General features: G+C 36.4%; 1 protein-coding gene across 1 annotated transcript in view; it reads right to left on the minus strand.

The window, feature by feature from the left end:
• SLC2A9 (solute carrier family 2 (facilitated glucose transporter), member 9) overlaps nucleotides 1-19,859 on the minus strand; it is a gene marked incomplete at its 5' end in the record, with an annotated part of 93,540 nt that overhangs the window by 32,961 nt on the left and 40,720 nt on the right. Inside the window, 3 exons of the mRNA XM_009707783.1 lie at nucleotides 5,562-5,637; nucleotides 7,964-8,065; nucleotides 18,524-18,634. Of these exons, the coding sequence (XP_009706085.1) occupies nucleotides 5,562-5,637; nucleotides 7,964-8,065; nucleotides 18,524-18,634 (289 nt within the window). The remainder of the gene's footprint in view (nucleotides 1-5,561; nucleotides 5,638-7,963; nucleotides 8,066-18,523; nucleotides 18,635-19,859) is intronic.

Genomic DNA, 19,859 nt, shown 5'->3' on the forward strand with positions numbered 1-19,859 from the left:
AATTTCGAAGGAGCTGCACATTATTTATCCACCCAGTGAAGGTATTCCAAATCAATGTATTTCCTCGTGATGCCTAACCTGAACAGCACAAATGCTTTGTGGAGATACTGAAAATGTTATCTTACTATTTTTCTTTGATTTGTTTTCTCTATTGATTTTTGGTTTTTTGCTTGTTGTCTCCTGAGGAGCCAGAATCAATTCCCCCAGTCTTTTCTATTTACTCTTTGATGGATTACAATTCTCCAGTTGAAACATATCCTATATTTATTTCAGGTCAAATGTGTGACCAAGAAAAACACTTCCATGAAGCTTCTGCCTTTTTCTTGAAGTGAAAACTGTAAAATTGTTTACTAATATGTTCCCATAATCAAAAGTAATATTGGAAAGCAGTAAGTTCTCTGCAACCAAACACCTTCACTTGTGTATAACTAATGAAATAGGCACAATGAAGCAACTGGAACAGCATGGTTCCCTCATCTGTAAAACAGTAAGCTATATTTGAAGGGTATTTTTCTTTCAGATCATAGATTGATTATCTTGAACATGAGTCCCTTTAATTTTTAGTAAATGAAAGCTTTCTGCTGTTTGTCTTTTGATAAAAATGATGAAGTACCAAATCGCACGCATGCCTGAACATACCTGTTGTTAGCATTACTATTTCAGTCCCTAGCAATATGCCTAAAAAACATCTGCAAGCTGAAAAGCCAAGTTCAGAAAAATGAAACAAATAAAAAAACCCCCACAGTTTATAGTAACAGCTGATCCTAGCTGTAAAGGAGCAGATGGGACTCATCCATATGCTATCAGAAAGTGGGAGACCACACAACATTTAAGCTATCAAGAAAGTATCAGATGTTCTAACAAGAGAGAAAATACTGTACTTTTAAAGGCAATTTTATGTTCTAGAAAGCTATAGAGTATTTTTATAAGCTCAATTCCTCATGTTATTTTCTATTTTCAGATGGGATAATTCTTCCAAGTACCAATAACTCAATGAACATAAACTGAATTCATTCTAGATTAAGGTCTTTATCTATAGAATCATTATAAACTATGTGGGATTTACTCTGAAGAATGCTGAAATGCTCTAAATAACTACAGGGGGAATTAAGTAAGATACTGAGCATTAGTAATACCATGACAATAGTACCTGTTTAACCAACACAAAAAAGTGACACTCCCAACTTCTACAACAGGCTAAAAGCATTAAAAATCTGCAACTTAATAATAAAGAATATGCATTAATTTTCTTGGGGAAAAACCCTTTTACTGACCAGAAAGGTGGGAAAGCTATTCCTAAATTTCAGTCTTGTCTCATTAAACTACCAGAGTAATACAAAAGAATACTAGATATTGAAGTGTGAAATTTTCCTGCTAAAGGGGTGTCATAAAATATTACTGAGAAGGCGACAATAAGATATAGCCATTCAGTCTGGAAAAATCTGGGGTGATAAGGTAGAAGTCTACAAGCTCACAAGAAACATGAAGAGAGAGGAAGGGGATCAGTTGTTCCATTTCTTCCAATGCAAGACCTAATGGGCATCACACAAAGGATGTGTTTATGAGAGGTGATAGACATGTAGTTTTCTTTTCCAAAGGATGCTAAAATTTTGCAGTTTCAGATGGAGAATGAACAAATCCATGGAAGACTACAAAAATCTTATAAACTATGTCTTAGTGAAGACCTTAAGCTGAAAAAAAAATGTGTACTGGTTATGGAAAAGCGTTTTACCTGCTTGCCCTGTTTGTGCTTTTCTCTATACACTCTCTTACAGCCACTGCACTGGAGATGTGTTAAAAATATGTTCTTTCCTACTTACTTCGCCTTGCTAAAACTCTAATATTAGTAGGAAATGAAAGATAAGGTTAATATTCAGCAGTGAGTTTCCCATTAAAAGAAATTATGTTTTTGTGTACCATGATACTCCACTAGCATTGCACACTTCCCTGTGAAAAAACTTCGTTCCTTAGTATATGTATGAGAGAGAGAGAGATATATATATACGTGTATGCTGTATCTGTCACATACAAGGTATCTTAGTGTAATTGTCACAGTATATTTCTGAATAAAAGAAAGCCAATTTTAAATCTACTGATAATTGCTCATGAGTAGTACTTGCCCCATCTAGGAAGATCCAGAAATACAGATTACCCACTGGACTACAGAGTTCTGATATAAAAGCAGAAGTACAGACTGTTCAATTTTCATCTTTGTGTAGTAATTAAGGACTCAAAATCCTTGGTAGCCTGCTCAACTATCTATAGGTAAAAAGCTTTTCCTTATAGTCACTCCGCATCTTTCTTGTTCGAACATATGCCTTTTGTCTCTCAAGCATTCCACCATGCAGCACCGCCAGAGAAGCCTGGCTCTGTCATTGCAACGCCTTCCTTGTAAATACTGAGACTGCTCTTAGGTGCTCCAAAGCTGTCTCTTCTCCAGGCTGAACAAGACGAGCTCACCGAGGCCCTTCTCACAGGGCTCCTGTCACTGACTTCGTGACTCTCCAAAAGATTTGCCCCAGCTTATCGATATCTTTCCTGTACTGGCGGAGGGCAGAAAAATTTGACACAGTAATTGCACTCAAATATTGAAGTTGTGCCTTGTGATACAAAAAGCAGTGGCTGCAAAGTGGATGTCTCACATTTTGGTAATACTTTCTTTGTTCAGAAAAAAACCACATATGCTGTGTTCTCATTCATCCATCTTAAAACACGGCTAATAATGGAAGTTGCTTTCATAGTCTGAAAGAGAACTGCTCCCAGCTAAGAGGTAGCAAAGTAGTTCAGATCTCCTAAGCCTCCTAACAGAACAGAGAAGTTTCACTGAAGATAAATTTGGCCCTGTTAAAGTCAGCTAAAATATTGCTATTGATTTACAGAGGAATCAGAATATGATTCTTCACAACTTCTTTTCAACAGCTGAAGTGTCAATTACCAAAATTCTCATAAGAAGCAAATGAATGTTCAATTCTACTGAGATAGTCCCACTATTGTCAGGTATTACAAATGTTTGAACATACACAGGAAAGGTGGAGAGGCCAACTAGGTAGCTACTGGTACAGTATTAATGTTCTTTGGCTTTAAAAGCAATAAGTACAGTGAAAAACACAAAAGAAGATATAATTTTAAAGAGTTTCTGTAGAAAGCAAGTAAGTAATATCAAACAAAAACTCTTTGCTTGCATGTATCTGCAGACACTTTGCTTCAAATAGAGTGCTAAGTACAACAGAAAATCGTGAACAGCATCGGCAAAGGGAAAGAAGCTAAATGAAGAAAACCAGAATCCGTTCTGAAGAATGGTGATGTGAAGGAGAAATGTAGAGGGTTAATCTTAATATGCTGAAAATATACCATGTAAGAACATATTGATCTGCAAGTTCTAAAAACTGGTGGAACATGTCTGTAATTCGGAAAAAATTGCAATTTGTTTCAACAGAGATTTTTAGAAAAAACAAAGGTAGATGTTGCAAGTAGCTGCATTTGAAGTTTTAGAGCTACTTAAAACACTGGAAGGGAAATTTTCAAGAAGTTTCAAGTCAACATTTGACTTTCCTTAGGTATTCAAAATGCAAGAGCAGTTCTATTCCACAGAATTCTTCTTTAAAAAAAAAAATCTCAGTCTAAGAAACATACATCAGCAATACTTGGGACTTAGCTGAAGCTGAGATTTGTCCTTACAGAAGGACAAAGGGATTGCAAGATTTTTTGCAGTATTTTTCTTGCAAGAAGAGCTGGAGGTGAGGAAGCAGAAGAGTCTTCATAGGTCACCTACAGTCCAACATTAGGTGCGTTAATGAACCTAGTCAAGCCTGTTTGACTCATTTGTCTTCCACTCAGCTACCATATGCAAAGGAATAAGCACAGAGATTACTGACAAACTATTTTCCCAGAAGCAAGAGGAAAAGGAGTATTTTGGTCTTCTCCCCATTTTCCTCTAAAGCAGCATAATTTTTCCTCAGTTTTTCCAAAAGATCTGCAGAATTACAGCGATGTTTCATTACAGTCACACAAAACATCAGCAACTCTCTTTCCCCAAATAAACCACAATCAATTAATTAGAACAGTTCAGCAGTGAAGATATACAAACAGTTGATTAATGTTTAATGTCAAACTCTTTATAAAGAAAAAGAGGCAATAAATGGTGCATGAAAAAAACCCCCGAAATCTCAGGGGAACAGAAGTCTTACTTTCAGGTTTACAGCTGAACAACTGTGAAAAAACTCCTAAAAAGCAGCTGATTTTTCCCCTTCTTGTGGAGAACAGTTTGTAAGAGAATCTTTGAAAATTTAAGCACTGTTTTGACATCTTATTCTGTATGTGGATTGAGTTTGGATTAAATTCCTCTATATCTATCTGCAAATAGTTTTTGTTAACATTTCAGTATTTGATAACTGCACGATCTGATTCTCAGCAAGTGTTTGAAGGTAGAGCAATAGTGTTTAGAGAAATACTACACTCAGGCAAGTATATGCATATTATGCATATCTATTAAAATGCGTTTTGCAAAGATATGAAGCAATTAGAATCATAGGATAAATTAGGTTGGAAGGGACTTCTGGAGTTCAGCCTCTGGTCAAAGCAAGACCAGTTGCTCATGAACTTGTCAGGTTGATTTTTGAATACTGCAGACACTTTGCTCCAAAGAGTGCAAGTACAACAGAAAATTGTTACGGTCTCTTTGAGCAACACCTTCCAGTGCTTAACCACTCTCAGTATAAAATTTGTCTTTTCTATCCAGTCAGAATTGCCCTTGCTGAGACTTGACTGTTGCTCTTGTCTTCTCATTCTATGCTTCCGAGAAAGGTCTGGCTTTATTACTTTTTTATACCTTTAACATGTTCTTTGTTACAGCAAATGAAATACAAAAATTAGAACCTATGAATACTGGATTGTCTATAAAGTTGTATCCCTCTCTAAGTAATCAAAACAGGCTGGGAAAATAGCTCTGATAAACTCATTACAACCTACAAAAACAGTTACCTGAGGGCATCAGATCTGAAATGCATATAATCAGTAGAGAATTGCCAGACAGGAAGCAGCTCCACCATCACAACATCTACCTTTTCTATGATCTTCCTAAAGAGAGTATGTGTAAACCCTCTTGCACAATGCTTCTCTACCTTTGGAAAGGATGAAAGGAACCACACACAACTGTCCCTTTCCTCCCCTCCATCAGTGTCCCATTTGCATCCTACCAGCATTGAACTGCTAACACAAGCATTGATAAATAAAACGCTCAGCTTCCATGCTGAGTGTTTTCTATAGATTTACAAAATCATAGCGATCCTACAATAGCCAACATTTTAATTTGGTACTGCTTGCAATTCAGGCACTAGTTATCAATTATGCTGACATCTAAGTGGGAATGTATGTGTACATGGGTTTTTATCAAGAATATTACTATCACTTTGTGTTGCTATCACCTTTTATTGTGTTACACTCCTTGTGGTCTCCAGATAAGGGTAAAGTGAATTTCCCTATAGGCGATTTGTTAACATAGTGCCAGTGCGAAAATCCCTGCGCTTTGATGTACAAAGAAACATGAAAAAATATAGACATACCTGGTCCAATGCAGAATGATGCAATGATTGCAAGGATGCAAAATATACTGAGGTAAGGAAGCCAATGCACGGTATTCTGGGTAGATAAAAGACATTCACATTAAGTAATTGTATGTATCACCAATACTTTAAAAAATCATACATAATAGATAGTGTTTTCCACAATTCTTTATCTATTTCAGAATTTAGTCTAGAAAATCACACTATTTCTGTAGAACCTTATTAGATTACTTGTATTAAAGGTCTTGGTCTCTATGGAATCCCTGTAGAGAAACACTAGACAAGCTCTTGCACCACAGAAGTCACAACAGAAGTTTACCACTTCTTGTGCTAAATTTCAAGCCAACATGAGTTGAGTTTTTCTTTCCATTGAATAGATTCAGTACCTCCATCCTCCTCAGGTATTTCAATCATGTTTAAAAAGAGCAACTTTGATGGCCCATAGAGCTTCAAAGTTCACCAGTTAAAGGCTGGGCTGAAGTCTAGACGTGACAGGTTGCCTTTTGGTAGGACAGCTGCATCTGAACCTTAGCAAAGCATGTGAAAGCCGTAGTCCAGGGATTTTTAGCCATAATCTGATTTTGCAGACAAGGAGGGCCATGTGTGCAAACAACAGGTACAGGGGAAAAGGGAATAAACTATAAATGGTTCTTTAAGGGAATTATAAATGGAATCAACTATTTTCCTCACAAGGTAATCTTTTTTCCTACTTCTAAGTAGATTTTTCTTTATTCAGACCTCTAAACAATAGGAAGTTGAAATATGATGAGCAATTTCTACTGTTTCCAGGACACTGTTCCTTAATCATGTATGTGAATGCTTGATAATAGTACTAACAAATGGGAAAAACCCATTAATTCCCATTTCTTTCTCTCTTCCTCAGGGTTTTTTTTCCCATCAGCAAAGTGTAAATGAATTCTAATATTTTTGCAAAGTTGCTTAAGATACGTATAACTGTAGCACCACAAAATATCACCTTGAGTGGCACTGTAAAAATATACTTGCTTAAATAGGTAACTACTTATTTCAGTGTTAAATAAAGATCCCTATTTTCCAATGCTTTTTCTCTTCCAGTCTGGCTTATTCCTTTAGTTATGTGGAAAACGTGGTCTCCTAGGCATTAACATTAACAAAGAGACTCGTAGATCTATCAAAATTACATATTCTGGAGTTCTCGTGTTAATGCAGATCCACTGTCTCTAATGGCACTGAGAGAGAGAAGGGGCAAATACAGAGGAGATACAAATTCCTCTGAGATCAAGCCTATTTGTTCCCTCGTCCTTTGTTCAAAGCAATACCAAATCTCTAATACCTAACAGATTGAGACACTCCTGACAGGAAGTAAAACTGAATGGCACTCAAACTTACAATGGCACTCAAATTTACAACAGCTGAAGGTCCTCACATATCAAACTAGGTTTTAAAAGATTTGGAAGATAATTTTTCACTCAGCATACAAAACTTGCAATAACATCTCTCTTTTGGAGAGCTGTCTGATAGCTGTCATGATGGGTATGTGAAGTAAAGCTTTATTGTGCTGTATATACAGGTAAGTCAAATAAAACTTTGCAATGGTATGGTGTACACCTACTAGTCAAACTGACTTACTGACTCCCTTCAACCAAGAAACAAGACTTAAAAGTCAGATTAATGTCAAGACACAGGAACCAACAACAGCAGGAAAACTGTTGATGAAAGACCACCCAAACCCATGCCATTGCAGATGTCAGTTTTACTTCTCAAAAGCCCTCAGGAACAGAAAGAAACTGCATCTTTACGTAAATGCAAGCTAAACAAGGAAAAATGACTCAGGGTCAGTATTTAGATTGGTTTCATAATCCTCCTCTGACCATTTGAAACAGCTGGGGAACTGACTGCTAGTAACAACTGAGAACTTAAGCGCAAATTCTGCAAAGGCTAAGTCTTTATATTTTCAATAAAAATATCAGAAGCATAACTTGAAAGAAACAGCAAACATGGAAATTTTTCACTACTGGGAAAAAACACCCAAACCTAAGAATAAAGATGAAACATAAGTACAAAAGAAATCTCAAAAAGACTACATTACAAACAAAGATAAAAACACAGAACATGGGTAAACTATTTATCCAACTATAGGTAAAACTGTTTTCTTAATAGTTCATGATATGCCTGAATCTTTGAGTTAAGAACACTGAACATGACAAAGCCTCTATAGCTTTTTAATGCAAAAGTTGCTATGGCTAACCATAGTACTTTGAAACCAATAGATTCATAAATAGCAAAAGACAGACCTTTGAATCCTTATGCCAAACTGACTAAAAGGACTGGCTTATGTAAAAAAAAAGCAAACCAGTATCGAGAACCCAGTGTTTAAAACAGGCAAAAGAGAGAGTAAAAATATGTAGTGACCGCAGTGTTACCTGTAAAGTCAGAGAGACGGTAAGTACTGCGAAGAAGGTAACCATCAATCCAAAACCTCCGATGAGAAGAGGCCTGCGTCCGAGTCGTTCAATAACTAAGCCCTGGAAAACAAAAAGTGGCATTTGATTTTCTTGATAAAGCACTGAAGAACTCAGACCATGTAATATGTTCTCCTAGTAAATATGAACACCAAAAATAAAACTATGAGTTGATTTTCTACTACTTATCAGCTACGATGTGTTCGCAATTGTGTTCGCTATTAGGTTTACACAATTTAATCTCTTTGAAAAAACAAGTCAGCATAGTATCCTTATTTGAGACCATTGAAAAAACTAGAAAATCATCAAAGCAGTACTTGGTATTAGTTTTATGCCTGTATTTCCTACTACAGAACAAATATGACCATGTAGATAGGAAAAATGTGCAAGTGATAAATTCAAGTTTAATACTGTTAGTGTGGTAGATTTCAAAGTTACTACTATATTTAACTTCTTGTGCAATGATTTAATACTAAAACAAGCACTGTACATTGGCCATATAAAAATAATTAATATGATGATAACTATGTGAAGTTTGATTTTTTTTTCAGGGCATAAATAACTGTACATTGATTAATAGCTTAGAAATTTGCACCAAATTTCTACAATAATGCTGTTAGAATATGTAATTTTTAAATGTCAAAATGCTGAAACAAATTATAGTCCCTTGCTTTTGCATTTTGACTGCTTCTTAATTTCAACATCTCTCTGAATTCAAGCTTAAACGGTTTAAATTTTAAGATTAAAAACTTTTTAGCATAGATTCAAATTTTATTAATCTAAAATTTATTTTTAATTTTTTTTTCTCCAAACACAGAAGAAACATTTAGTCGTGATTTTAGATAGTCAGTGTAATTAGAATATCCAGATAAAAGAAACCCACCCAGCAGAAAACTTTGCTCAGGCAAGTGATTGTAACACTGATATTTGTGCCCTCACGCACATTTTTAATTTATATTTAACACCTGAAGATAAAACAATTTTATTAAGAGCAATCACAAAATCTGAATATTTATCTGCTAGGTAAGAACATAACGAAGAGTTTCTTGAAAAGCTGTAACAAGAAACTGTCTTTGCTAGTCTGACTCATTAAAATAGGCTAATATATATTTTAGGTCATAACAGCTGATATACTATTCTCATTGTTAACTACTACAATTACTAATTACAATTGGCTTTCCTATGAGAAGGATAAAACAATTTTGCGAAGCCTGAAATGTATCACTTTAAATAAGTTAAAGTCAGAATCACACAACTGCCACGTCATTATTCACTAGAGACTGAAATCCCTCTTCCACACATCCTTTGAGCAAAAGATAAAATGAGCAACTAAAATGAAATCTGGCGCAATACCCTTAATTCTGGGAGATGATGCACACCGTTCCACTGTGAGCATCTAGAAGAAATGCGTTAAAGGAAAGTACAAAGTCACTCAGGGAAGCAACACTTTGTGTGGCAAACGCTTCTCCCACAGCATCAGGTTCACCAGCAGATTTCAGGACAGACTTCAAAACACGCTGATCTCACACCCAGCCAAGCTGGACTTCTACACCAGGGATGCACGCTGTAACGCTGCAGAATATGGAAAGCAGCTCTGGGGTGAGCTTTACACTTCTTTATTTCTTTAAATGAGGAAATAGACTCATTTTGACAGTTTCCACAGCTTCTATAATAGAATTTATTTTAGAGCCGTGTTTAAAATAGACCCACACTGATGTTATTAACATTTCACATTGTGCTTACAGGGTCCAAATGTTCCAAAACTGTAACTGCTGCACCATCAAAATCTCTACAAGATGCCAAGTATTTTCCACTATGATTAACGAATCCATCTTGCAAACACATGTGGCCACACATGTATTTAACCAAGAGACATTCTTTATGGCTCTGAGGGATGAAAAGTTACCTAATGGGTCTGTAAGAAGACTGAGACTTCTACAATAGATGCTTCACATGTACTTTGATATGAATTACACATTCAGCAAAAGAAACTGCACATGTAATTTGACATACAAGGGAATTTCCCTTAATTTTTTTCAATTCTGGATTGCTGGTCATGATTAAACAATCTTGGTTTTACACCAGCTGGTCGTTTTTGTAATAAAACAGGGTAAGAGATGAATGCTTCTCTTAGAGGGAAAAAGGTTCATAGACACCTCTCATACAGAGCAAAACATGGAAAAAAAGTGATAGCTAGGTTTTGGTTGTAAAGCTGAAAGCAAAGCGAATCCCAGTAAGGGAGGGCAGTTTGGACTAAGTTCTCCAAAAAGACGTGTGTATGCACTTGTGCCTACATACACTGAGAATAAATAGTGTGGACATATTTGGGCAAATCGAGGTGGGCTGGCGAGGCACTCCCAGTTTCAACTGAGACCAGCCAAGCACAGATACAGTTACAGCAGATCTGCAGTCTCCACATCCTTTTTACAGAACAGAATAGAAGTTTCTAATAGATTTAAATTCTTTTTTACTCAGAGACAATTTGGGAGGTAATAAAACAAATCCATGTGCAGTCATTCTTTTCCCTAAGCTGATGCCAGTTTTCCCAAGCATTCATCATTGCTATTTATTTGATAAAGTAGCAATGAGGAATTTGAATGCTTCAGCTTCTGGGCACTCCCTGCAGTTTCTGTAAATTCCCAAAGAATTTACAATTACAATTCTTGATGACATTTCTTGTGATTTATGGAATGGACCAACTTCATTCACTGGAAAAGATACCCATGAATTTTGCCCTTGTTCACAGGGACATTATGACGTACCAGAACTGCTGGGAATCCTATGATCATTTCCAAACTTGGCATGAAATTAAGTACACTGACAACACTAATAAATCTAGGAAATGCATCCTCGGAAGGCTTCTCAATTAGACATGATTAACTTGCACAATTATGAGGAGGGAAATGCCTACTTCCATTTTAAAGCTAAGGACACCTCTAATTTGTTCAAATGGACGACCTACCTCTTGTATCACCAGTTCCAACCCAACAAAACACATCTGCTTGTGGCACAGATTCAAAGGCGGCACACTGGTCTCTGCTGAAATGGGATACTACACAGAATCAAGCTCATGAAAAGCCAAGCGCAATAATCAAAACCATGCTCCCTATCTGGTTATAAAATACAAAGTTGTGGTCTCATGAAAGGCAGCATGTGTGTTTGGTAAGACACAGGTCCGTGGCTTTGCTGGTCAGAGGTAATGCAGAAGCATTCCAGGGCCCATCAGCAGATCAAAGCTGTTCAACTGGGAGTCAATCCACAACAGAAAAGCCTCTCAGGAGGCACCATCTTTCATCAAGGTCAAAAAGGTTTTTTGAATCGTTTAAACACACAGACGCTTCAACAGCCAGTCACTCAAGCTGTTTAGGTCTACAGTATTTCTAACTAAAATTTGATTTATTTTTAGGATTTCTTAAGAAAACATATGACAATACAACAGTACCTCAAATTTCTCTGCTGAATTGTTTGTTCCCCTTTTCTTGAATGAAAAAAAAAAAAGCTCAGATGATAAACTCCAAAGTTTCAGCAAATACTTGAAAAGAAAGGTCTAACATCTTCTATAACAGCAAGTTTCCCTGATGAAAAAAACGCTGGTTTGGAGGTTACAGATAGACAACAACTTCAATTTTAGTTATGATTATACAAATCTAAAACTTGTTAACTTGCAGAAGCCACTAAGATGCTTATGACTCATAAGAAGTGGAAGATGATTCACCAGTTCTCAAGTATTTATAGTTCTGAATGCTCCACTCTATGTGCTGGTAACTGTTACCTATCGAAGACCTGTAACAAGTCAAAATATACTATATAGTAGAGTAAATGAAATATCAAGAAATTCAGTATATGCTCAAGTACAGTCAAAAAAAGAATCTTACAACTGTCTTCTGTGATAGCACACTGAGTTATTTGCCAAATTGTGTAGGCTGATACGTGTTTCTGTGTGATCATAAACATGCATTTGTAGAATCCTATATGCAGTCATGGTAATTAACACAGCTGAAATTACTGAAAACGTGTGAAAAAATATTGCAACCAAAATTCTCTCAACACAAACGTTTGGTGGTAATAAGGCAACTGATATGCAAACTAAGTTAACAGCTCACACAACTTACTTTTGTCTGGCAGGAAACACTTGCGAATGAAGTTAAAAAAGCAAATGTCAATCTTTTCACTTGAGTCAGCTGCAGATACTGGGGTTGACATAATGAAAGCAGAGCACATTAAAAAAGATGAGACAAGCTTCTCTGGATAAAATGAACGTGTAAGAGAGTTCCGCAGCCCAAATGGGAGGTCACTGAATACTATTGCCTACTTATTTCCTGGCCCTAAATTATACTAAGAAAACCCTATTACATTTTCTTGACATCTCAGCTCTGTAAAGAAGTTTGATCTATACACTAACATCAAGAGTAGCCACACTTTTTTTTCCTCATGTATTCTGGAAATAGTTCTGAGTAAGACTGTACATCTAGATTCAGACTTAATGTGACAAGCTAACTCTGTGTTATTTCTATTTTAAATGGCAGGATTAAAATGGATAATCACATTTATATTACTGTCAGGTCTATTTATGACACAATGTGCAGTATCTTGTATCCAGGAAAAGGAAAGGAATAGAAGACTGAGCATTATAAATCTTGGTTTTTAACTCATATTTTTATGTATATCCATTTGTCTACTGTATGAATTATACAGTTGTAAAACAAGGAAATGGGTTATTTTATTTAACTACCTAAACTGGAATCTAGAGGCCTAGCAGCAAGTTTGGCTACATAAGCTCAAGCCTTAAATAAATCTGTGCCTACTCTGGCTCTCACATCAGTTTGCCTGTATCTGTGTTAATGCCATGACAGGATAAGTTCCTACACATCTGCTGTAAGTACCAGGCTAGAGATTACTATTAGCAAAGGGTGGAATTGATTGCTAAGTTTCTAAGCTCAGTCTGAACTATTTTGCTGTAAAGCATCCTTAGTCAGCTTCACTTGGCAATGAACTTTTCCATTCACTAAAGGGGGTCTCCATGTCAATGCCTGTCAGACTTGCATGACCAAGACGCAGCCCATGCAGAGATTTGCTCTAGCCTGCCACTTTTGCCTCAGTAGTGCCTGTGAACAACCCTTAGGGCAGCACAAAAAAACCCCATTACTTTATTCCTATTATGTCCCTTCAGGAAATGGTAGATATTTTTGAAGCAAAGCTCCTTCTGTTGATGATTTATTTGTTAATTAAGTTTTGTCTTGTGTCACATTCATGTTATAAAAGCTAGACTAGATCCTGACCTTGATCTATGACATATTATTGTAGCTGGTCTTTGTCTTCTAATGATGGTATTTGAATGCCCTGATGCACAACATCTTGAATAGACTGTGAAAAAAATTACTCAAAATAATTTTTTTTTAATTGACAACAGAGGGAGATACATCTTTAAAACTTTCAATTTCTGAATATATCCTGCAGAAGGATTTGTATTACATAAATGCAGTCTTTAATCCACTATACCTTGGGTCTTAGGAGTGGCATTGTAAGGCAGACCTTCAGAAGGAGACTTTTTCTCCTGGAAGGCATTACATAGTTACTTCAACACATGTAATCTTTGTCTATCCAAAAGTCCAAGTGTGATAAAACGATTAAGAAGGAATAATGTCTTTGTCTAAAAGTGATCCCATTGGCCACTTGTGGATTAAGGTAGCATGCATTAACACAGTCACATTCTGTGATTCACACACAGTGAAAATGTGCTCAGATGCACTCTGGCCGTTGACAAATACCACTGTCTGGGAAGCTGCTTGGTCAGTATTTCTTTTCTACTGCTGGTTCTTTCTGATTACATTTTGTCCAATACAGTGACTTTTGAGTTTCTCCCTTTGGGGAGTTTGAATGACATAGTTGATTATAAAAGGCTCTTTATTACCACTCTCATATTATTAATGGATATTTTTACGATTAATTGACCCAGGACAAACCAGCACAGAATCCCACTTGATATTTCTTTGTAGGACAGTGAAGCATTGATAACTACTCTCTAAGAATAGTTTTGCAGTTAGCTGAGCATCCACACTGTTATCATTTCATTCAGCCCACACGTACTGTATCTTATATTCTCTAATCGCAACATGATGCATACAATATGTATGAAAAACTGTGAAATTCACTGTTTTAGGATGCCATGGGCTCTAAAAACATAAAAAAGTTGAAAAGTAGCTAGACAAATTCAAAGAAAAAATTCTATCCAGGCTATTACAGGTCAAGATATCATCTTTTAATTCCGGTACTCCCTGAGCAACAGCTTGTCAGGGTGAGGGGAGCAAAAGGGGAAAATGCCATGTTTGCCTCATTCTTGCACTGTCCTCTGCTCACAGCCTATTGGGAATTATGGGTAGGTGAAGGTTGATTCTGACCTAGTGTGAATAACATCACATGGGATTGCATTAAAAGTCTTACTAAAAATCAGATTATAGCAAAATTTCCTAAAAACCCTTGAGATTAAAGTATTTGTCATCCTGTTTTTTCCACTTGCTATGAATGGCTGTCACTGGAACGTATTTCTTCCTGTTCTGACCCCAGTGGAGCCACAGAGTGTCAATGGAGATATCTTGCATTACCCTTTGGATACCATGGAGGAAATGTGTTTGGGATGAGAACACCTAATGAAGTGTCTGGAATACCCTTGTTTTAAGATGTGCCATGCCCTAAGCAGGTAACCCTTTTTTGTATGTTAAGATCTATTAACATTCAAAGAAACACAGAACAAGTCTAAGAGCCCTTTCTCATGACATCCCAAAGCAGAGTAACACCATCTCACCTAAGCAAGCTGGCTTCTTTGACTTCTGTGTGATACTCTAAAGGATTGCGTATATTCTTTTATGGTATGCTACTGAATTATATTTTAACTCATTCCAGGCTTCGCATTGTTTGTCTCTGTCCCAGGCTTTGGAAGGCACATTAGTAACAGCTTGATGTGTTACCGTATGGGAAATGCTTAAGGCATAATCTTCTCAATATAGTCATAGCTAGTTTCTTTCTGTGAACATTATATAAAGACCAAATGTGCTGCCACAGATGGCAAAATTGGACATGGGATGCTTAATTTGAATAACATTCCCTCTTATTCTATGCTGGTTTCATGGACAAGAGGAGGAATCTTTTCACATGTTTACTTCTGTCTCCCTTTCCATTCAGCCTGTTGCCTTATCAAAGAAAGGCACTGGCAAATTGTTCTTTCTGTCCACTAAGAGTAAGACAACTAAATTAAATTAACCTCAATTACTAAAAATTAGAAAAAAGCCACAGTAACTAATCTTACTAAAGAATAACTATGCGGAGTCCCCTTACTCTAGAACTTAAAGAACAGACTTCTAATAAACACGTATTTGCCAGGGAATTATTTAGGTATATTCCATCTTGCTTCAAAGCACGGCATCAAGTTATATAACTTACTGATGCAACATGTCCATGAGTAGGAAATCTACTCAGTATTACATTCCAGAGGATACCAAACTTCTTCAGAAGCAAACTGAAATTAATGGGCTCTCTCATTAAAAAGTAGCTTGTCTAGTCAGTCAATTTGTGTTCAGTACAATGTGGAGAGAAGTTTACAATTAACCAAAAAAAATACAAAGGTTTATATCATCTCCCCAGAGAGAAGCCAGGGCATCAAGGACGCAATGCTACAACAAAGGTGTTTCATGAAGTAAACTAGGAAGTGATGGTATAAACAGGAGTTGCAGCCAAATTATTTGAATGAAAGGAAAATGATGATGCATGTTTCATTTTTCAATGTCTTGGTTATGTGGCATTTGCTCAGGAGGAAGAGGGATGGAACTGTAGGCAAAGCATGCTACTAGCAGGCATAGCAAGTGATCTGAGGCAATACAGAGCTATAAAAAGGATGGGATGTTATTTGCCTTTCCTCAAGGACCACATCAACATTATTACTATTATGCTGCTGCTCCCAGGAGACACGTTAAAGGTAGACTTTCAAATTTTTCCACAGTTTGAATGATATTTAATCTCCTAAATATTATTTTGCTTCTCTATGAAACACATTTATTTCAATCTTTTCCTTTAGCATTCATATGGGGCTCATCAATGGAGCTCAATACCTAAGTATTCTTACTGAGGCTCAGAGTCTCATGGCCACCTAACATATGCACAATGATCAGAGATGGTGCATGATTTCATTGTGGACCTCTCCAATGCCTGTTTCATTTACAAGAACAAAAACTCAACTTCTATGACTGATAGGAGTATCTACTGAAATCCTGGAATTTATTGTTAGTAAAATTTGGTTTCTGCTAGCAAGCACAATATATAAAAAAATACCAGGAAAATTAAGTTCCCCCCTTGCTTTCTCCTGCTGCTTCTCTTCTTCCCTCTGAGTAGTACATAAAACATATGCCCCTGACTTAATATTTAATGCTGTCCAATAGATTAAAAAAAAAAAAAAGGGCGAAAAGAACAGATGAAAGGTTGGGAGTGGGAGGAAATCCCTCATCCTTAGATCTAGATACGAAAAAATTTTAGACGAAGTTACTTGTAGAAATGAGAAGATGCAAAACCTTGAACTGAAACAACAAATTCATGCTGTTGTTCCTTTAAACAGCAGCAATGAAACATTTATGAAGGTTACTGAAATAAAATGAAGGCTACAAAGCAGAACAGATGAAAGGTTGGGAGTGGGAGGAAATCCCTCATCCTTAGATCTAGATACGAAAAAATTTTAGACGAAGTTACTTGTAGAAATGAGAAGATGCAAAACCTTGAACTGAAACAACAAATTCATGCTGTTGTTCCTTTAAACAGCAGCAATGAAACATTTATGAAGGTTACTGAAATAAAATGAAGGCTACAAAGCAGTGTTTCTCTTGCACTGAAAGCACAAATTTGAAGGGAGTGGACATATCAATACATCAGCATTTTCAGAGGCATAGTGAGTAGCTTAAACAGAAAAAGTATTAAAAACACTCCTCTTGGGCATTAAAAAAGTTACCACACATACCAGGAACCAACGCAGACATACTAATCTCATTATGTATGAACAGTGTGCTCTGAATAAGCCCCACAAGCTGATAGTACAGAAGGAACTGAAAAGATGACAGAACCTATTTACAGAATGGCTTTAATATCATGGAATCATCTCCATGTAATTTTCATCTGTTTCCACAAAAAAGATGTGTATTCTTCATTTAAATCACCAGCAGAATTATCATCATTATTATTATTATTTATATCTTAAACAAAGAAGCATTTCTGCAGTATCACAAAGAAGAAATTTTAAGACGTAGAGATTTCCATACTTCACTATTTCCACCTATTAAAAAGAATATCCCTTTAATTAAAAAAAAAAAAAAGGTTTACCCAAAAATAGATTTGTGGAAATTCACAAAGATCAGAAGAAGATCTTTGTGACCTCTGAGAGTCCTTATGTCCTAGACTATGAGAAAATACGCTTGATAGCTGGATTTAGTTTAACATTTTATAGGTCATAAGCAGTTGCTCTGCCACTGGAAAGGATTTTTTTGGCAAAACCATTCTTTTGACATTTAAAAATGCTTGTCTGGCGTGTCCAGTATTGTGCAAATACAGTTGGTATAGAATATATGAAGATAAGGAAAAATTCTAACAAAGAAAGAAGACTATTTGCTTGTTTGCAACTTTCCATTCCAAAGACCTGTCCCATTGTTTCTTATTTATTGCAGTGCAAACAGAAATGTATTTCCTTTAGCAATTAATTGTGTATTAACCTCCTAAAACTTTCAGGTTTAGTTTGCTCATTTAATGTATATTTTTTTTCCTAGTCAACTTTTCCATTTTGAAATAGGAAAGAAAAAAAATGTGCATGGATAATTCTTTCTATTAACATCTTCCTCTACGTTCAGTGCATAGCAAAGGTACACGACCTACTCAGGAGCTCACATGTTATGAAAGGATGCCTGCTTGCCCTTGGTGAATGAGATAGCAGAATTTAACACAACATGGGACAACCTTGTTCTAGCGTGCTGGCTTACTTTTCCACCAAGCTGGGTTCCAAACATTTACTCCCATATTTTCAAATGGCTGAAGAATTTTCCTCTCTGTTCGTAAGATGCTATACAAAACTGTCTTCTCCAGCAACACTGCCTGCTTCCCAGCAAAGCACATGAAAAGACTCCGAGACATGAATAAATTGCTACCAGGCAAAGTAATTCTACCAGGTAAAATCATTTATGAGTTATCACCTAATACACTTTGGGCCTTGCTGTTCCTGCCTTCATTCTCTTCACTCATACAAAGCACCTCAGGATGTATCAACTTTTTATGCTCCTTTTATGCAACTAAAACTAATAGAGCATCTTAAAAAAAAATCCCAAGCCACAAAACTGGGTTTAGGATTAAACCTCAAAATAATATTTTTAATTACTTTATCAACCATTACACTTAATCCTCAATATACTATTCTATTTATATTTTAACCTGTATAAGGAAATAAAATCAGTAATTTAAATATCAAGCATGTTAATGGATTTTTATAACCATACTTACAGAAAAAACAGCAGCCACAGTCTCAACAGCACCAGTACTTAGAGTAACATAGGGGATTGTTTCATGATTGATCCCAGCTTCACTAAAGATGTTGTTTGTGTAGTACCAGATCTGTATCAGAGAGAAGAAAATGAGTTACTAATCATTATGGCTTGAACTACAATATATCAGTATTCAGTTCCAAGCATCTGATCTGCCAGAGACCAGAGTTGTTAAAACACTGAGCACATCTGAATGCCAGAGGGCTGGGCAGGACAAAAAATGAAGGGAAGGTGCAAATTTCAGGTGGATTAGTCACACCACTGCCGTACTTCTGCCTGCAGACCCAGGCAGAATTACAAGCATATTTAACTCGATTTAGCTGAATTCACTTTAGGAGTAAATCAAAGAAACTCACTTTAAGGTTGAACAAGAGGATACAAATAGGTTTCGTGAGGCTGAGCCACACTGCTCAAAAATCAGGTTTGCGTGGCTTTATGGAATACTTCAATGGCACATAACAACAGAGGAGAGAACAGGAAAGAGATGCTGACAGACACTGCAGAAACTGCTCCTTTTCAGACAGAAGGTGTAAGGTGTGAGATTTATCTCACTTTAACCTCACCGCAGTGTGGACATCTGCAGTCAAGCCATCACCCTAATCTCTCTTTATTATTAACATAAAGAAAAGACACTTTTAGAGTGAGAGTTGCTTGGTGAAAAGTAAAAAGCTGCTTTTAGGATTAAATGGATCATAGGCTAGAAGGAGCCATCACTAATGGACAGAAACACAGGGAGCATAGGGTTAGTAGCTTAGAGGAAATCATTCATGTTTGGTCAGTAAAGCTGTATCTACTGGTGACAATATACAAATAGAGAATACATAGTGGTAATACTCTAAAGTAACAAGTCTGGTAAGTATCAGAGTCCCATTCACATAACAAATAAAGTCTGAAAACCACATAATATTTATGTTGGACTCAAGGTGACAGCAAAGAACTAGCCAAAGATTTTGGCTGCCAAAAGCATGCAACAAGGAGAGACTGCCTTGGAGAGAGAAAAGATGATTGACTCACTAAAGAAGATGAAAAACAATTGAAGTAACTGATTATCAGAAGAAAATAAAGTCCTAAACCACAGTTGTTCACCTGTGACACGAAAACTGAAAGCCAGAGATAATGATGGCACTAAATGTAAAAGCAGCAGTGATATTTTTTCCCATATGCTGTCCATGTGACAAGCCCTAACAGGGCAAGCACTGCTAAAGAAAAGGCTTCTCTGATGAATGGAAGTGTTTTGATCACATGAGGAAAACCCTGCTGCCTGCCAGGATATTATGCACATGCTACATCTGTTC

Source organism: Cariama cristata, unplaced genomic scaffold (assembly GCF_000690535.1).
Source record: "Cariama cristata isolate BGI_N322 unplaced genomic scaffold, ASM69053v1 scaffold739, whole genome shotgun sequence".
NCBI classification, from domain to species: domain Eukaryota; kingdom Metazoa; phylum Chordata; class Aves; order Cariamiformes; family Cariamidae; genus Cariama; species Cariama cristata.